This window comes from Liolophura sinensis, chromosome 8, assembly GCF_032854445.1.
Source record: "Liolophura sinensis isolate JHLJ2023 chromosome 8, CUHK_Ljap_v2, whole genome shotgun sequence".
NCBI lineage: Eukaryota > Metazoa > Mollusca > Polyplacophora > Chitonida > Chitonidae > Liolophura > Liolophura sinensis.
The window spans coordinates 36,369,157-36,389,378 of record NC_088302.1 but is presented as its reverse complement, the minus strand read 5'-3'; the positions used below and the strand labels follow the sequence as shown (position 1 = coordinate 36,389,378).

The 20,222-nt window shown below is 40.3% G+C and overlaps 1 protein-coding gene across 1 annotated transcript; it reads left to right on the top strand.

Moving 5' to 3' along the window:
* The first annotated feature begins 5,872 nt into the window (after nt 1-5,872).
* LOC135473481 (5-hydroxytryptamine receptor 1E-like) lies at nt 5,873-15,648 on the top strand. The gene is made up of 2 exons (XM_064753332.1): nt 5,873-6,142; nt 14,473-15,648. Exons 1-2 carry the CDS (start codon nt 5,873-5,875, stop codon nt 15,646-15,648), a joined length of 1,446 nt encoding a protein of 481 aa, XP_064609402.1.
* The last annotated feature ends 4,574 nt before the right edge of the window (nt 15,649-20,222 follow it).

Below are 20,222 nucleotides of genomic sequence, written 5' to 3'. Positions count from 1 at the left end.
CTAGCATTAGCAGAGAGCCAGAAGGAATGCCGTGGGGAAAATCCGGTCATTACCGTTTTTCTATCAGCGTCCTCGTCTCTCTCATCTTTCATCCATAAATCTTTTGGGACACCGTGAGCTAGAACGCATGCTCTAGGTGATCTATTTCAAAATTATCTGAGCACTCCAACAATAATCGATGAGTGTGTAGATGAAGCATTGGTCTCATACATCGGAGAAATGTAGGCAGGGTGTGGCTCTTCCCGCTTCCAGCCACTCCATAGCCACAATGTGAAGGTTTGTCGTCATTTCCTGACCAATTCTGCAGAATTCACAAAGCCCATTGGAATACACGAAGGGTGGGGCTTAATTCACTAATGCTAAATATCCTACACCAGAAACAGTCTTTATGTTAAAGACAATAATTTTGTCTCAATGAATATCCACTCATGTAATTAAATCAGTACCGGTATGTGATGGTATATTCTCTCCTATTCAAGATCAAAATTCCAATGTTGGGCATACCTTAAGAGCATATTATTAAAAAGCTCTGCATGTGGAAAATGCCTTGTCGTGGTGGAAACAGACATGAAGCATATTTGATGGGTCATATAAACGTGCGATGGTATATGTTAGCATACAGCATAAAAATAGCTCTCGTCGCATAAAATATTTTATGACCGGACAAGACTAATCTGTCACAATGTCATATTGAACACAAGATAATTTAATTGAAATTACTGCTGGTACTTAATGGGATTACAACAAAACCCCATACACCCACAAGAAACATTGAAGTACGTAATTAATTTTCCACTGTACATGTATTTAGGGAGAACGAACAACCATAATGATCCTGAATTATAAAAAAAATATGAGCGAACAAAGAGTTATAGTTTGATTATTACAGCCGGCATGTACAGATACTTACGAAAGAGAACTCTTTATTTCCCTGAGAAATATTAACAGAATTAAAACCGTGGACTTCACATTCACATTTTTGGGGAGTTGTTCTTTCAAGGACGTGTTGCAAGTTTAGTATGGCTTTTAAAATCCTGTCTATTGCTCAGTGATGCATTTGATGGGTCTATTGATTTAGCTATATCAGTTTACGGCCGCGGTCTGGCACGCAATGCCTTATTAAAGGCGTGGTTAAGCTTAATAAAACTACTGCTTTAAACAAGCACAAGTTCGTCTTCCGCTTAATACGCACGATTCCTGAGCAGACGCCATGCACCCTCCCCTGATCACTGGGCTCATCTGCCTGCTCTAAATATACACCCACCTCAGGAAGACTGTATACATGGCGAGGGCAACTAAAAAGGAAACTCAACATAACATTATCGACTACTGTCGAGAATGAGGAAGTTCTGGGTAAAAGTTGCTGTCCAGCTAATAATAGCGGGACGTGATGGACCCAGTGTCAGCGGCTCACCTGATGGTCGAGATGCCGTTATACAGCGGTGAACCCCTGACCTGGACACTGCTGTAAAACATTCACGGGGCAAGGCGACACAACGTTCCACAGAACAGCCCATGCATTGCACACCTCGACTGAACCGTATTGGGTGAATATTCGGATATCACATTCAGCAATACAAAAGGTAAGTTTCATGGTTTAAATGTTTGAATAACAATCAATCTACAACTAATATCCATAGATTGCCATTTTTTCTACACGAGATTTTTCCATATGACTAGTCTATATAGATGAGAACATTTACAGCTGTTTAAAGGGGTTCCATTTAAAACCACTGGTTTTGTAATTCCCTTGTCTCCCATAGAAACTGTGCATTTTTGCTTTATTATGCAAATCTAAATTAGAGTATGTCTGAACTGAGTTGAACATAATGCATGGCTAAGAATAGACGGTTTACCGTGCACGTATATTTCAGCAGGATCTAAAATTTAATTTAAGAACATCTGCGTTAGTTGTGCGTCCAGAGGGTGGAGGGTGGCATTGCACCTGGGAGGGCTACCTGTTGTCAGTAATCACAATAACCTGTCAGCCCGGCTGCACGAGGATACGGTTGTAGTAAAACCACTTCAGCGAACGTGACATAAAATAAGACGACGAACAATTTTTATATACTTTTGACATTTGTCGATCTTTCTTGATATACGATCCCGGTATAATTTGTGCCGACGGACAAGCGTACAACTTCAGACAGAGCACAGCGTTTCCGGGACAGGAACACGTTTGTACGTAGACCTAAGGTTAACAAGTCATTGCCTTTAAGCCATTTATACTGTCATATGTCCTCGTACAGACGATCCCCTTTAGATCCCCAGATTGATGGACAATATGTGCCTTGGGTGATATAGCTTTGGTTTTTGCGAGCACGCGAACGCACGTCTTGCACTGGAAATAAATGCTGTAATATCACTGCTTATACCCCCCCCCCCCCCCCCCCCACAAACAGGATTATCTGACATGAATAAGACAGCTCCCTCCCCCTCCCCCTCTCGCGCGCAGTTGCTTAATTAAAGCTTCATTCCTAAAAGGGCATTAACGCACTTTGAAATCGTAAGAGCAAGCTGATGCGACGTATGGGCTTTTAGCGATTTTACAGGCGAACCACTCAGATGTAAAGAACGAACGATTGGCCATCGCCTATATATGTATATTTATATATATAACAGAAAGTAAAAGCTGCTCGCAGCAATGACTGTTATACTCAGAAGATTTAATTAGCCTTGAACACGAGAAACCAAACGTGCGTCTAATGACGGCCATAAACTATTGACTTGCTCCTGGCTCTGCTCCTCCACCGTTAGAGCGACAACATGGTCGACACGCAGGCTGAAAGCCTGTTGACGAGTTCGATTCTCAAGAGTGCTGCTAGATTGTTTTCTTCATTTTTGCCATGGCCTTTCGTTTATTGCGTTTACCATTTTGTGACGCAAGCGAAGAGTTGATCAGATGGAGGTATCGCTAGGCTTGTGCCATTTTGGTGGGTCCTGTCCCATTATGGGATAAACTCACTCTTTCCCACGTATAATACTGCAGAGGTATTGAGACCAAGCATGGTCTGGACTCACAGCGACTGCTTTGCTGGGTCCTGTGCCATTGTGTTGCGCTAGTGCTCTAACCGCTCGGCCACGGAGTCCCCCTACATGATGTATCAATAAATAAAAAACGGTATAATGAATAGAGCGATATATCACCGGATAAGCTGTCATTGTGTCCGGATCTGACCAGTGAGCTACAATCAGATATATAGCCTGGCTCCTCTAGGAACTTCTTGCATTGGAAACAAATTCACCATATAAAATGTTGAAGCCATCATCTCGAGCAAGGCAATGGAGTCGATTCCCTTTCAGGATGGAATTAATATTCACCCGCACTCACATCCTTCCTAAAAAAATGCAGTTATTACTACATATCTAGATTAGATTTGTGATTCGTTGAGGGGTACATTTTGTTCTATAGCAAAACTTAATGGCTGTATAACTGAACGAAGCGTTCAGAAACACATATACACATGTAGACGTTCACTGAACTCTTGTAGAATAGTATATAATCCATACATTGATCTGCATGATCTCTTAGTGTTTAATTCTCAATGTTATTCATGTCCTTTTTCGCAATGGGCATGTACATAGTCAATATAAAACTGAACATATCAGGTATTCATAAACTTATTCTTGCGAGTTTAATGTGCCGAATTTGCAGGACAAAGTTGAACCATGTATAACAGGAACCAAAATGCACCAGTAATGGTCAGGCTAACCATCACTCTAAACACCACATCGCAACAGATTTTATGTTGTAATCATATTTAATATATTTAGAAAATATGACCCTTGGAACCAAAACGATGGTTTGCAAGAAACCAAGACAGTAACATTTTGTGTCAGAATTGACTGACTCCCTTTTTTGCAGTAATTGAAATAACCTATTAAAATACAGGTGTTTGCTTAAATCGCTCCTTGATTTATTTATCTCTTACGCATTTATTTATTTATCTGATTGGTGTTTTACGCCGTACTCAAGAATATTTCACTTATACGACGGCGGCCAGCATTATGGTGGGAGGAAACCGGGGAGAGCCCGTCCATCCGCAGGTTGCTGGCAGACCTTCCCACATACGGCAGGAGAGGAAGCCAGCATGAGCTGGACTTCTTACGCATTTAAAATTATAGTTATGGCTACGCGTTTCTCTGGGTATTTGATATTTTGTCTAAAATTCAGAAAAGTTAACAAACTTAAACATAGCGAAACCAGAATGGGCAAAATTCAGGCTTAAAATCGCTCTGTAATGTTGCATAAATGAAGAAAAAAATGACCATTAGAAAATCTATGTGTATTTATATGTTATTTGGCACATGAACAATAAACGCTATCTCATTTCCTGTCAAATACTAAACTGCCTCTCCTCAGAAGTGAGTAACCCAGCCCAATGCAGCATTGACCGAACTAACTGTTCAAATACAGGCCTTGCAGCCATTTATCACTAATGAATGATTTCATTCACTTCAGGCGCTACTCGTCTTTTCCTCATTGTTCTTCTGTTATTGATCTTTCGAGTTCCCCGCCGTAAAGTCAACACTTCACAAATATGAAATCTCGTGGTTCCCACTCCACATCACGTGACGTCGCGTACGTGATTTACGAATGATTGTGCCGCTCCGAGGGTAAACCGTAACGATGTCACGCGCATGATAATTTGTTTCCAAGTAAATTGTAAAAAAAAAAATAATTGGGAAAAAAGGAGTGCAAATCACTCCATACTTATAACAGAGGCTTTTTTTTTTACAAAAGGACTGGTTGTCAAGTGAATGGAAACGGTGCTATAGCCAGTTTGAAGTGTATTCTATAGTGTCCAGTACATCGATTTTTTGGCGCGATGCCCCACCGGGTGGGCGCACTCGTCTTGGAGACTTTGATCGTTTTCGATTCGCTTTTGATCATGTCGTGAAGACACGTTCAGTATAACGAGACCATCAAAAACATTTATACGGATGTTATAGACAAAGAGGGAACCAGACAACCACTATAGTCAGGGGCCTTAGTGCTTTTAAGAGGCATGATAGATATTGACAGTCCAGCCCATGGTTTTGGCCTATGGCGCCGTTCTGTTGTACATACCAACATACCGGCCCATTCATTAACCAGGGCAATTGCTCCTGTGATTGCACTGTCAGTATCCTATTTGTAGACGTATCACCTTTTTATCAGTCTCATTTTGTACGTTTGATCTGGTTTTCTGCTTTGATTTATCTGCACGCCATTTTTGACAGATTATTGTAGTGATATTCCTTACAATTGAAGACACACGCCTCAGAACCAACATCTCTAAGACGACGGTCATCAGTTTTATGGTTATCTTTGTATTTTGTCGATATTCGTTTTTGGTAGATCGATCGTACAAGGTGGCATGGAGGCGATGCAACGCTGCAGACCCAGTGTTGCCAAAGAGCAACTGCTCCATAGAAGTAATTCTGGACATCAAAAAACAACAGTTAGCCTGGAGAATTTCTCTGACAATGGCCTTCCGGTTGCAGCATCAAGGCAATGGTAACGATTTCCGGTGTGAAATCTAACCACGAAAAGCTTACTGGAATCTCGCTACAGTACCCAAATATTCATTCCTACATGCTGCTAATTTGTTGTCACGAATATCTGAAAAAATCCATTCATCTCGAAATTGATTTATTCCTGTGCAAACCACTGGACGTCGAGAGCCCGTTCGTCATATTTCTGCCTCTCAAGCCGTGATTTTCAGGGTTACATAAATTCCCTTTCAGCGTGTAGTGCTTCGAAAAGTTCACAAAGTACCATTGGGACGGATTGCACTGACTGTAGCTTAGAGAACGATGCAGATATGTCGGTCGCTAGACCTGTTCTACCTACAATCCACAGTTATTACTACTAATCTCAGCTGTGGTTATGGAAGTGAACATATCAGCGGACGGAAACGTGACCAGATTTCCCAACGCGACAGAGAGCACGGTTCTTTTCGTGTCCTTGGTGCTGATTTGTACCGTGTCCATTGCGGTCAACTTGGTGGTCATCTTGACAACTTTACGCACCAAAAGGATGCGGACGGCTGGTTCCGTGTTTCTTTTGAATCTGGCATTCAGTGACTTTCTGGTGGGCAGCTTGGTCGTGCCAGTGATGCTGGAAGGGATCCTCCGACTGCAATGGACTCACGGAAAGGTGAGTATCACTTTCTTTACATTGAACATGTAAGTGTTTACAGCAAATAGAAACAGTATTGGAAGCTGAAAGCGGGGTCTCCGTGGCTCAGTTGGTTAGCGCGCTAGCGCAGCGTAATAACCAAGGATCCGCTCACCAATGCGGTCGCTGTGAGTTCAAGTCCAGTTCATGCTGGCTTCCTCTCCGGCAGTACGTGTGAAGATCTTGCAGCAACCTGCGGATGTTCGTGGGCTTCCCCCGGGCTCTGCCTAGTTTTCTCTCACTGTAAGGTCATTGGAAGAAAGACATTAAAATCCCTTAAAACTTTAGAAGCTCTTCATTTGTCGAATATATGACGTCATAAAAAGTTTTGAATGTTGATATAACTTCGATTTATAATGATGCATTTCGGTTCGGTGATTCCGAATCTGATTTTTGTTCTTCGTTTATCTGTAGGAGATGTTGTCAAAACAACTAATTTTATGATTTATTTATTTATTTATTTGATTGGTGTTTTACGCCGTACTCAAGAATATTTCACTTATACGACGAAGGCCAGCATTATGGTGGGAGGAAACCGGGCAGAGCCCAGACGAAACCAACGGACGTCCGCAGGTTGCTGCCGGAGAAATTTTATGATTTTGAACTTACTTCCTTTCAATGGCCTGCCAATTATTAAATAGTAGCTTACTGCACTTTCCGGTATCAGATTATATTTAAGTTACGATTAATAATTTTCTCACTAAAAGTGTTTTAAAAGACATTGCAAATTTCAGAAATTGAAAATTATGCATATTCAATTAACAATTATGTGCTCTTGAACTGTCTTGCTAACAGTCCATGATTTCCCTCAGCCGACACAGTTAATAATTAACTCTTACAAGATTAGAGACCTTTAGGTAGAGGTTACAAGTACGCACTTATAACTTGTAACTTCAAACCAGAATTAGTTTGTATATTCTAGTTTGAAATTACACTTTTATTCTTGTAACTTCTAAGGTCTCGCAAACTGGTTTGTTCTGTAACAGTACTTTATTATTCTATTTTAAGCGATAGACAGTTATTAGAATTGGTTTTCAGGTGGATTTTATATGTTGTATCACTCATGTTTGATTTATAAATAAACTGGTTCTTGTAATGTAGCAGGGATAAAATTATTGTGAATGTTTGTGTCACATATATTCAAATGTACTCAAATCGAATAGTATTACAAAGGCTTGGGATAATGAAGAATTTTAATTCAGAATACTTCAAACACTGAATAGATGTAGTTTGATGTGTATGTTTATCTTCAATTCACAAACTGTTCTAAACATGATAATAAAATGATTTAGCTGAAAAGCTGCGCCTGTAAGTCAGGAGGTGTGCTAGGTGCTGGGCAAAGGTCGGTGGTTTAGGTTTCCTCCACCCATAACCACAACGGGTGTCATATAAATTTAGATGAAAAATTGTTGGGCACGGCGTTAAACACCAATTTGCAGAGAAAAAAAATGAACTGAACAATCATGTCAAAAGCACAGTTCAAATTGTGAATAATAGCTTTGGTACAATAATGTAACACTAATCAATTTCTTTCTGATTTAACAACTCAGCAACTTACTCGACCTAAGACCAGGAAATCATTATACACTGTAACTTCATTGGCTGAAATCCCTTAATGTCCACAGATTTAAGGGATGGGCGAAATTTTGTTCAGCTCGGTGTCAGTAGATAGTGGGTGGGTTGTGTGGTATGTGTAGAGCATCTTAAGCATAGTGTTTGAGTGATGCAGCATTTTAAATATCTCGACACTGGAGACAGTCTACCACAAGATCACATACTGGCGATATGACTCATGTAACGTTGACCAAACATGTAAGTTATTAAACAGAACAATGAGGAGAGGTGTGTTCTTGTTCCCTTCACGTTCCATCATATGTTGTAGACTGCAGGTATATCATTATCGCAGTGGGAAGAACGAAGACCTTTACTGTCCATACTACGAAACTGAAATACATTACTTATTGCACCTATTTTAATTTGATGGGGCCTCCGTGGCCGAGGTGGTTAGCACACAGGAAGGTGGCCGAGGTGTTTAGCACGCAGGAAAATCTGACGGCATCCCGCGGATGGCCGTGGGTTTCACTTGGGCTCTGCCTAGTTTCCCCCCACTATACTGCTGGCCGCAGTCGTATAAGTGAAATATTCTTGAGTACGGCGTAAAACTCCAATCAGGTAAATAAATAAATAAATAAATATTTTAATTTGCCAAATGCATGACCTCATAAATTGTGAAGAAATATTGTTTTCATCTTTTGGAAAAAAAGGTACATAATATTTATCTAAAAAAAAACACCAGACAAGTGAGTACTGAATAAGAATTAATGAATAAGATATTCGTAGGTTTTATATTTCCGTAGGAATAATATGCATAAGGCCTATGTTTAACAACGTGCTCAAGGTTATTTCGCATATTCTACAGCGGAATGCTGAAAAACACCTCCCTTCTCCAGACACTCTAGAAATATACTAACTTAAAGCTGCAATTGAACAAACGTGAACTGGATTCGATCTTGAAACGATATTGGCCAAAGGCTGATCGGCTGGTGCTAGGACAATACTTTGCTAAATAAGGCAGTGATGGGGTTCACCACAGATATTGACCACTTTTAATTTTGAGAACAAGCATCAGGTGACGGTTTATAATGGGCATACTATCCATGTTGCAAACTAAAATATTCGGGTACAGTGACAACGATCATCAAAAGCTAGACTGTTATATGAAGCATCGTCCTTTAACATCATTGGTCGGATGGTATGCCGGAATAGACACGCTGAACCCATATCGATGTTTATGGTACACTATGTTTAATGTGCAGTTTTTGCCTGTCGTGAGAAAATTATTACGCCTAGCAGGTTTCCACTCCCAATGCCTATAAATAGTGGGGACATGCTTGAGTTGCCCTCCTTCAACTCACGAGTGTCTGTGTGTACAATCTAACGTCTTAGTCGCCAACTTAAAGAGCACTTTCTTCTCTTGGGCAGGCTGTTGACAAGCCCAACCCAATAAGTCAGAAACCTTCTCAGACGTTATTGCTCTTCGGGCACAAATCTAATTTGTCACATTTCCCTGGCACTTTTCTGTCTCACATACGTCAAGAGGAGTTCAGACTTCGAGGGTTCCAGGCAGTAAAACTCTAGCCATCGTTCTCAACTGAACGTCCACATCCATTATTGTGTTTGGGATTTCCATCGGTTGTGATAGAGATAAGAAGCAAAGGTGGTCCTGCTGTTGCTGTAAAGTGGCAATGGATTCAGTGTACATTCGTTTATAATAGGTATATTTACTTCTGTGGTTTAATAGTTTATCGATTTTTTGGATGGTTTTGGATGGATAAAGCTTTATAATTTTATTAGCCTGTCATGGTAACCGTGGAAACATTCAAGTCAATTAGTAATCAGTCTTGCTTGGTATATTCATCAAATTGTGCATGTCACCGTCGCTAGTAGGGTTCATAATGAACTAGCAAGCTGACATAGACGCTTTGATATATTCGCATTTAATTTCCAGTCGATCCGCGTACATGAAGTAGTCTGCAGGTCTAATATGAATACAACGAATCTCTGTAGACGTGTGTTCGTTTTTCTTGTGAATATGGCAAAATGTCTGCGCATATATTAGATCTGATCGGGCATCAAATCAAATAACAATGCTGCGATACCATTTGTGAAGGCTTTTTGTATTTTGTAACAATTTCTGATTCCCTAATTGTAGACGTGTTTGTAGCAAAAGGAATTCTGCTGCGTGATAGTTTAGTGTTAATGATAATAGAAACTTCTCGCCCTTTTCATTACCTCTGTTATGTCAATTCAGCAGCGGAGGTGGTGTGAAATATGTATGGTGATAACGCAATGGATTCTCTCGCAATCTTCATAAGCTGTGTTAGGTCAACTCAGAGGCAGCAGTTTGAAACATATTACTATGTATGAAGTGTAAAACATAACTTGTTTACTTGCTGAGCCGAAAACTGTGTATACAAATACAGAACCTTGCAGGAAAACACGTTGTCATAAAGAAATGTTGTCAACAAATGTGAGTATTGCACCTGTCAGCGATGTATCTGTCATATCGTGTTAGGTATCGTATGGAAACTTGCAGGATTATCAGGTGTATAGCCTATTTATGGTTATCATGTTTCATCAAAAAGTGTAATAGAAACGTTTTATTATGGTAGAATTTACTAGTGATAAAATTCTTCTAGTGATTTACTAGTGATAAAATTCTTCCAATCGAATCAACTTAAAGGTCAATTAGTGGGTCAACGGCCTGTAATAGTGAATCAAGTTTGACCACATTATGAGCATATAATAATGAGTCAAGTATGACCACATTATGAGCATGTAATAGTGAGTCAAGTTTAACCACATTATGAGTATGTAATAGTGAGTCAAGTTTGACCACATTATGAGCATGTAACAGTGAGTCAAGTTTGACCACATTATGAGCATATAATAATGAGTCAAGTTTGACCACATTATGAGCATGTAATAGTGAGTCAAGTTTGACCACATTATGAGTATGTAATAGTGAGTCAAGTTTGACCACATTATGAGCATGTAATAGTGAGTCAAGTGTGACCACACATTATGAGGACAAAATGTGAACAATAGGTTTTTTGTTTGAGGAAGTCATCCCACTAAGGTACTGGTCTGGACAACACTACCACATGATACACGCAGTTCTCAACGCACTCTGCCTAATTGGACATTCATTGATGACCAGGATGGTGATTGAATATCCCCGTTTGGACACTCGTACTTTGTGAAAGGACGCCACCTTTGTCCTGATGTAGCCTGCAATTTCCCGGCCATAGGCCAATTTCCGTTTAGTATTGGTGCGTGAAAGTAAATGAGAGTTAACAAGCCGGTACCTATTTTGAACTGACAATTTACAGTACAGAATAGTAACAGGCTTATTTTCTTTGTTGGGGACGTCTATAACTGTCCATTGGCATTCAGTCATGTTTACAAGGTCATGGCTATTTGTGTCGTTCATCTATTGATATTCTAAATGGCCTTTTCCTCACTCAACATATAGGTTATTTCAGGTAGGTGAGGTATCCAGTGTTTACAATGTCGTCGTCAACAGTTATATTGCTCTGACTACATACCGCCATGCATGTATTTCCATGGTATTTCCTAGCAAGAGACATCATACGCGTGACCATTGTTGAGACAAATTTTGTAGTTTATTGGCACTATGTTCTGTTTTTAGTTTTTGTCAAGAATTTTAAACTCAGTAGAATCACAAAGAATCTCGGTCATGTAACATTTCATATTTTGTCAATATTTAAATTCGCTTTTTTGCTCACACATTGACTACAGTGCAATATTTGTGTGGCGTCATGACAATTTGTTTCACCGAGAAAGAAATGAAAAAAAACCTTGTGACAAGGAGGGGAAGTTGAGCACTGGGCATATGAGATCCATCCATTATAGACGAAACCTTTACCTATAGGGATACGAATATGAGAACCCCAGCCGTTTGCGTTCACACATGAAGAAAAGTAGGTTTCGCGGTTTTTGCCGCAATTCTCGGATTTTTACACTACTGTCCCTCCCCCCACTTTTTTTAAATAGTAAATTCTGCTTTTTTCTCAGTATTCAATCTGAAATGTCTCAATTAAAAGAGCAGAAATTCCAGGCAATAGTTTCCATTCCATGCATGGATAGCAAATTTAAACTATCTACGAGATATTCCTATATCCGCACTGACGTGTGTGGCGGCTGGTATCAGTTGCTTGTTCACAAAGCTCATAAAGTGATAACGTATCGCTATCGGTAAGCGTATGTGAGTATGCGAAACAGTTCTATGGAGGATGGAAGAAAGCAGTTTAACTAAGGATCTTTTAACAAAATGTGTGAATTCCTGCTATTCGAACTTGGCTGAGTAGAGATGTTTAATATTTGTGCCCCATCTACACATTTTCGTGTCAAACAAGCAGGTCTAACTCATTGATTTGCCCGGTGAATAGCGAAGTCCTTAAAGGTGAAGAAAACATAAAAATTTCGTCAAGTTAAGATGAAAGAGTGCGAAAATTTAGTTGTAAATATGGTTTTCAGTATTTTTTTCAATTTTTTTTCTCGATTTTTCTTTAAAGAGGAAAAGGCATTTAAAAATAATATTTGTATGGTGGGTATATTGGGACCACCTCTTGGAATATATTGTCTTTGTTTAATAATGTTATAAATAAGGATGTAGTATATGTTTAATAAATATATTTGGTCTAGAATTTGGTGTTTTCAGCTAATAAATGTGCTCATTCTGGATTATGATTATATTTATATTTTAAAAATATAACCATAAATATTACCGGATTAAAGATATTTAAATCAGATTAAAGGCCTGTGTTTGGGCATAACATTTAAATTCCAATAAATTCATTACGTATGCATCATATCCTTATTTAGAGAATTATAAAGCAAAGACGATATATACCAAATTGTAGTCCCAGTTACTAGACATTCAAACATATTTCCAAATACTCATTTTCTCCTGAAAGAAGAAATCAAAAATATTGATCACCATATTTGCAATAAGGTTTCAAGCTCTTTCATCTGATTTAGGCTTTTTTGTTTGTTTGTTTCTTTTGTTTTCTTCTCCTTTAAACACTTCAGCTTCAGTTGTCATCCACGATGGGAGGAAGGAACATTGCTAATCTTGGAGACTTAATCGGACTTGGAGGTGTATACGGAATGTCTCCTTTGTGTGATGATATATACTGCTCATTATTATGACCGTGCGGAGGCTCGGTAGCCGAGGGCAGCACAATGCCTCAGGCACCTCAGACCAAATCCCATCGCGGTGAGTTTCCACCTTATGGTGGCTTCCTCTCCGATCGGACACGGCAAGTCTGCTAGCAGCCTGAGGGTATTCTTGGGTTTGCCGTGGGCTCAGACGGGTTTCCTCCTACAATAATGTTGGCCGCCGTCGTATTAGTGAAATAAAACATCAGTTATAATAAATAAATAAATAAATAAATAAATAAATAAATATTATGAGCAAGCATCTGATATTCCCTGAAATAAAGATATGGGTCTTTCGCTGGCTCTTCCAAGAGTTCCAAGAGCTCTTGTTGGTAGTGCTGTGGCCTTTCACATGGGGGATTTGTAAAGTCCCCATGCAAAGTTTTCAAACGGGCGCTCCGGTTTCCTCCATCCATAAACTGTCCAGCCTTCATAAGAGAAAATATCATGACTAGGGCGTTAAACACAAATCAAATGAATAAATAACGTCAGACTGCGCAAACCGTCACATGCAGGTGCCGTGAACCCTTTCTTGTCACCAAAGCTCCACATGGGGAGTCAGCAAATTCCATTTCAATGGCCGGTTTTGAACACACATATGGTGTGTTCAAGTCCTCCGCCACCCACTCCCTGCAACTTATAGTTTTCTCAGTATATACGCGGAGATCACAATGGAGATATCTCGTTAAGGCTTGACAATGGAATAATCATTCCGCCATTTACATGTTATGTCATTTAACGAAACTTATACAGACCAATTATTGGATATAGATCTTGTGTGTTAAGAGAAGGCAGCACGATATGAATGTCAATAAAGCTGTATGCATTTCGTTCGGTGTATTCGTGAGCACAGTAATTGTCTTGACAACCTCAGTAGTAAAGCACAATTTCGGGCAGCTCACATCCGTTGATGTTACTGGTGGGTTATTCCCCCTTAAGTGAAGGCGCTAACTGAAGGAAATCACAGCTCCGGTATGAAGAGAAAAGCCTCCTCAAAATAACTTATCGATCGCTCTGTCGATTCCCTGGAGAATTATCGACAGCTTTATCCCACTTAATCTTCAACTAAATTAATCCCTTTGTCCTTGTTCTCGTAATGCGATCAGAACAGTCGCCATTCGTTATTCTGATCAAATAGATTATTGTCCTGACCGCCATAAATTGCGTCCGGGATCGTGAAAGTCCAGTTCGTTATGGGATTGAGAAAGAAACCAACTTAATTTTAACAATAAAAATATCTCAGAGCAAATCTCTTTTTAAATTTATTTATTCTATCCAACTGGTTCGCCCAGATATTCGATCAGACTTGATTAGCAATCCGATGGGTATCTGCTAACATGAGCGGAACGATTTGTGTTACATTTAACTAAACCATTAACATTAGCACGTCCAAAAATTTCAAATCAATAACTATGAGCTTAAGACATAAAAGCACTCGGTGCAGAGTGCTAAGTGGAAATTAATTATTTACAGTACTCAGAAAAAACATTTTTCATTCTGTGAATTTTTTGTAGTTAATTTTTTTGGTTTAAAATGTGTTATTTCTTTTCTTTGTTTTATTTCAGAATATGTGTAAAGCCATGGGATTTTTAGCGAGCGTGTTTCAAACGAGTTCGGCTCTGAGCTCAGCTGTCATCAGTCTTGACCGTTACTATGCCATTATCCAGTGTCTTCGCTACACCTCCTGGTCAGTCTGGCGGTATACCTCCGTCTTGCTGCTTTTGGTATGGGGCATCGCCATTGGGACCAGCCTGCCCCCGTTGGTGGGCTGGAATGGGATTTGCTATCAAAAAGCAAGATTTTCTTGCTTCATACTATGGGAGAGCAACGCCAAATATACAGTAGTCATGATGATAACTAATTCCATCTTGCCGTTGGCATTGATGCTTTTCTGCTACTGTAGAATAATACTAGTTGCGCGAGAACACGCAAATAAGATCAAAGATGCCAACGGCAAATCAATACAGGGTGCCAGCGACTGTCATAATGCGAACACCGTGAATGCTAGCGGCCCTGTAGCATATGCTTTCATGGCCCCGATCAAGAGGCTGTCGATGCTGAGTTTCCCCAGCGCCACCAAAAGCTTTGCCGATCCTTACTCTGAGTATTTCAACAACAACGCTTTGGAAGATGGACGCCGTGAATGTAACTCGTCTCCGCTGAGCAGGCAACTAAAGGCGATTACGCGGTTGGTTAGTCTGCTTATTGTGTTTAGTCTGGCCTTTCTTCCCTTCATGGGAATAAACACCAAGCTCTCTGTGCACGACTGGAGCGGAGAAGCTGAGCACAGCACAAACCTCGCCGTAACAACCACAACTTGGCTGTCTTTAATTCCTTGTGCGCTCAATCCGCTACTGTATGCTGTGTTTAGCAGGAATTTTCGCTTGGCGTTCCGCAGACTGCTGAAGACCCGAGTCCACCCGGACAGTCACACCGAGGAGCGGAAACATCGGAATAGTCTACAGACCTATGCTGCCATTCTGAGACGGCCACGTTCGGTGTCAGTGATTAGTGATCCAACCTATGATCGTAGCCAGCTCGGCCTCCAGACGTTCGGATCCCTTTTATCACTAAGAGGAGGCGCTGCACTAGTTGATATGGATGGGGACCAGTGTCCGGGCAACAGTAGCCGGCCCAAATCTAGCCCAAGCAATCCGGCATCCTCCGGACAGTATTTACAGGTTCCCGAGGCGGTGGTGGGGCCGGTGCCAAGACTGGGTGGGGGACAGTTCTGCCGGTAGTTCGGACAAAGACGCAAAACCACCTGATGACAAGCTCAATACCAGTGATAGGGGCAATATAGAAAAAGATTTGTGCAAGGACATGGAACGTTGTAGACTGACCAACGTGGCGGAAGGCTGGTCAGAAGACGTTAAGGCATTGTCAGACAACAAAGCGAACATTAAGATTCAACTGGATTTGGTATAACCCTTTTGAAAGGTATGAAGCTACATGCCCCGTTAGTGGGCATGGCTGGCTGCATGAGAGCCAATGTGGAGATTTGTTGGCGGTGCTACTAGTCTGTGTGTTTTTTCAGGGGAATTGTACGCAGTGATTGTTCATTGGCGGTGTTATACAATTCACACAGAAAAGATGTCTGTATATAGTCAGATTTTTTACCAAAGGAATGTTAACAGAGTAAGTACCATCTATTGCCAAAAAATTGCATTATTGGAAATACATTAACGATTTGCTTATTTTGGCGTACAGTCGATTGGTGATAATTGCGAAGTCATTGAATGGAAAATGTATCTGTGAGGACTGTTTACCGTGTCAACACTGACGCCTGTGTCTATGGGCGGACGTGGAGTGGTCAGGAGAAGGTGAGGGAGGAGGTGCGCAAACAGTGAATGATGTCAGGTGCCTGAGGTTGCTTTCAAGAAAATTATGAACGTTGATTTCTTTGACTGGTCAGAGTTATTTTGAAATTTCACGTACATCGCCACTACACAATTGAAGAGTTTTCTTTTTGTTAATGATTTTAGAGTGTTGACTTCAAATTCGTCTTTGTTATCCTGTGAGTTGGCCGTGTGCAGAGTGCTCTACGTTTCTGTGCGTTGTTCACGTCAAGCTGGGCGTGGCTGTCTGCAGCAGACATATCAAAGCTGGGTTTTGGTCAGCAGCCTATTTCCTCATTACTGATCACAGGGCGTCATCATAATCCGCTTCTCGTCCTCAAATCCCATCATTTAATAATGCAAGCTGTACAAACGACTGGAGCTGGGAAAACATAGGAATATTGTAAATACCTTTAGCTCGATAGCTGATCGCAAGGCAATACAAAGACGCCTGGATCGATCTGTGCGGGCTCTATGATATGACAAACTCTCCCTGGCGGTTGGTACTTGGGCTCGCTGTGCAGCGGCCCTACCATATAATCCCACACATATCGATTCCCATGCGACCAGTTGCCATCGCTAGATGACCTGGTCGAGAGACGAGGGGGCACACAGCATTTTAACGCAGCACAAGAAACCCTAAATGGGATGCATAGGCTATCGTATTTACTCGGACAGTTGTAAATATCAAAGTTCCACCACTCGGTAACGTAACATACCCTCGGCTACAATAGCCGTGCATATTGTTTCATTGGAAGTGATTTCCATTTCATTCTTTTCTAAGAGTTCTTCATGTAAACCATTGTTTATTAAGATATGCCATTTTATCTGTTACTTCGAATTCTTTGTGGTCATTTTTGTGTGAAAGGAAAAAAAATATTCGTTCATCTAGCGAGTGGAGTGCACAGAGTGGACCCTGTTTTCTTAAATCATATCATCGCGCCAGACGCTCATTTATGTATTTATTTATTTGATTAGTGTTTTACGCCATACTCAAGAATATTTCACTTGTTTGACGGCGACCAGCATTATGGTGGGAGGAAACCGGGCAAAACCCGGGGAAAACCCACGACCATCCGCAGGTTGCTGTCAGACCTCCCCACGTACAACCGGAGAAGAAGTTCATGAACGACAAATTAACACATGCCTTGAACGTGCTCTTCGTGTTAGTTTTAGTTGCACTGGTCATCAAAGACAACATGTCTGTGTAACCATCGACCTACATTGATCTGACGAAGCCACATGTCGTTCTGTAGACGGTATAAACTGTCCATTTTCACGCCAACAGCGATATTTGCTTCCTGTCAGATTCTATCGGTTTTCCCCGTTACTCTGTGTCTTTGTTTCATTTCTCTTCTGCAAATTGAGTGTGTTTATTGCATGCTGAATTATACTAACACAACTGATAAAAATTATATATTTTTGGAGTGCATATCGTCTCTCATGACCGATCAGGAAGATGAAAACACGATACTTTGCGATGAATACAAAAAAACTATACAGAACAGAGGGCAAGTCAGAGTAGTATGAACAGTGTGACAGTTAGCAAATGGTCACACCTAAACTTTCTCAAATGATGATGGGGACACGGTATTGCGAAAGGTATTGCCAGGTGATTATGTGTTAAATGTGTTAGTCTGAGCATGGAAACACAAATGCTTACTTTGTTATATTGTATAAAAGCCAAGTGACACTACATAAATTGTGATAAAACTCGCAAATTACAGATACGTTTCTACTCAAGTTGGTTGAGCTTTCACTGGGCTGTGTCTATGTATCGTCTCTTCTATGTCTACTAATGACTCAAGATGACCCAGATGAAAGTACATATACAAAATGCAAGTTTATTGCAAATCAGTGATTCCTCTCTCACCAAAGAATCATTCAGAAATTCGAGCGTTCGTCTTCTTTATACATCATACGCTCATTTATCTTAAGAACAGAATTTCTGTAATCGATTTTTCTGCAACAACATGAGGCGTATATATCGAGACACGGCCACAATACTCCGTACTCGAAATTCAACAATGGCGGTATGACGGTCATCATGCCTCGTTGTTATGCGAAATCAATGTAAAAATGCAACAAAAGTGGTGAGTTTGTAGTCTACGAAGGCCATTGTTCTTTCCCAGCTTTACACATTATGCATGGCTATTTAAGTCTTTGTTTCTTGGCATATGCTTACTGAACGGTACTGCATGCACATCGCTAGCTTTGTCAGGATAGCAACCGGGTACTTGTTCAATACATATGCTTTAGAGAATAAGTTGCCGTTTTTTGTTCACTTTCTATGTTTTGTTCTGTTTTGCATTTTGATTGCAAAGTGTTCCAAGGACTATGATACTGTGTGTCTTCTTCTATTATGCTTATTGCTCATTATATGGTATGACAATATAGTAGTTTGAGTATTTCTCAACCAGCGATGTCTAAAATACTGCAATTACCATCACTGCACCTTCTTATCTAATTTTGCCTAAGCCATCGTGATAGCGGTGTGTAAGTTGCTACTACTTAAAAAAAATTCCATGAGCACTTAGAATAAAAAGTAAATTGCCAAGAGACCACATTTCGCAGGTTATGTGTGACCATTTGCACCGTCGTCACTGGTCTGCTTTTACTGTCTGTACGCTGTAGTCTTTTATATTACGATGTTTACAGTTGACATTTTAGTGAGAGCTCACAAATGTGTGGTGATGGAATTTACTCTGTACGATTGAATTGTATCATTTATATACCTTTGCGCTTTATTATTAGCAGCTAGCTGAGAGCGCATCTCAGGGTTATAAGCGTAGTTTACCATGTGCAATACATTTTTTTTTTGGCGCAGTGCAAAATTTGCGGAATAGATAAAGGCATTATGCTTAAAAGCTCAAAAATTACCAGATTTAAAGTCGATACTGTTACACAGCTGTTCAGAAACACATGGTGTGCATGACAGTAGAGAATGCCGTCATTTAAGCCTATATTTTTTGTTGCCTTAACAGACAGAGTTTAACTGAGCTGTTTAATTGTGTCGTGCGGTTCTGTCATAAAGCATGTAAATCAGTAGAATGCCCTCGTCACATGTTCTTCAGGTAACATGTTGAAACAGCCAGAAGCCTGCTTATTTCTCTTCAAACTGTTGAAATCTGTGATGCCCGTGACTCGGCTAGACAATAGCGTTTATAGAATTCTTCGGGCCGAGTGGACCAACTCATATTAAAAAGCTAAGAAAGGAACTGCATTCATTTATTCTAGTATTTGGTGAATTAAACATGCCTTACGTATACGCCATTGATAAAGAATTTGATTTTGAAATATGCTTAAAAAAAACTACAGCATAGAGAGTAAATCCAGAGCAGCAACGACTGTGTGATAGTTGATAAATTCCCACTCATAACCGGTGAAATCTGGCGTCTTTGTGTTTTATTCTATAACTGTCCATGTAACTGATTTAAAAAGTGGTACCCTACACATCCTCCTGTACCATGGCTTATGCTTAAGCAGAATTAAGTAAAAAAACAGATGCACTTATGATAGGAGCAATTGAGTAGATGTAACGTGTTTATGAATTACTCAAAATGCTGCGTCGTCATCACATTTACAAACAGAATAACGTAAACAAATGGCAAAGGGACCAGGCCTCTGGGCTGTTTAGTCTACCATCAAAATCCTGATTTAAGACTGTAGTATAGAAAAGAGCCAAAGCCGAGACGACAGTGTGGTAGTTGGCAAATGGTAATATGTAACGGTTGAAATACAGCCTCCTGTCAATTTGACACATTTTTGGTTTTATTCCAGCTGTTTATATAATGTTTCTAACGGTGGCTTCTGACATGTTCCCATGCACCAGTAGGTAAGAAAAAAAAGGCCAACGATGTTATAACAGCTTATTAGCCGTCATTGATCTAGAATTACTCAAAACACCGTGTTGGAGATGCATTTAGTATAGAATCGCATGAAAACAGTGACAAGGGACCATGCCTCAGGGATTCGTA

Coding starts and splice junctions, on each gene's coding strand:
- LOC135473481 (XM_064753332.1), top strand. CDS start 5,873: ATGGAAGTGAACATATCAGCGGACGGAAACGTGACCAGATTTCCCAAC. Junction 6,143..14,472: donor TGCAATGGACTCACGGAAAG/GTGAGTATCACT, acceptor GTTTTATTTCAG/AATATGTGTAAAGCCATGGG.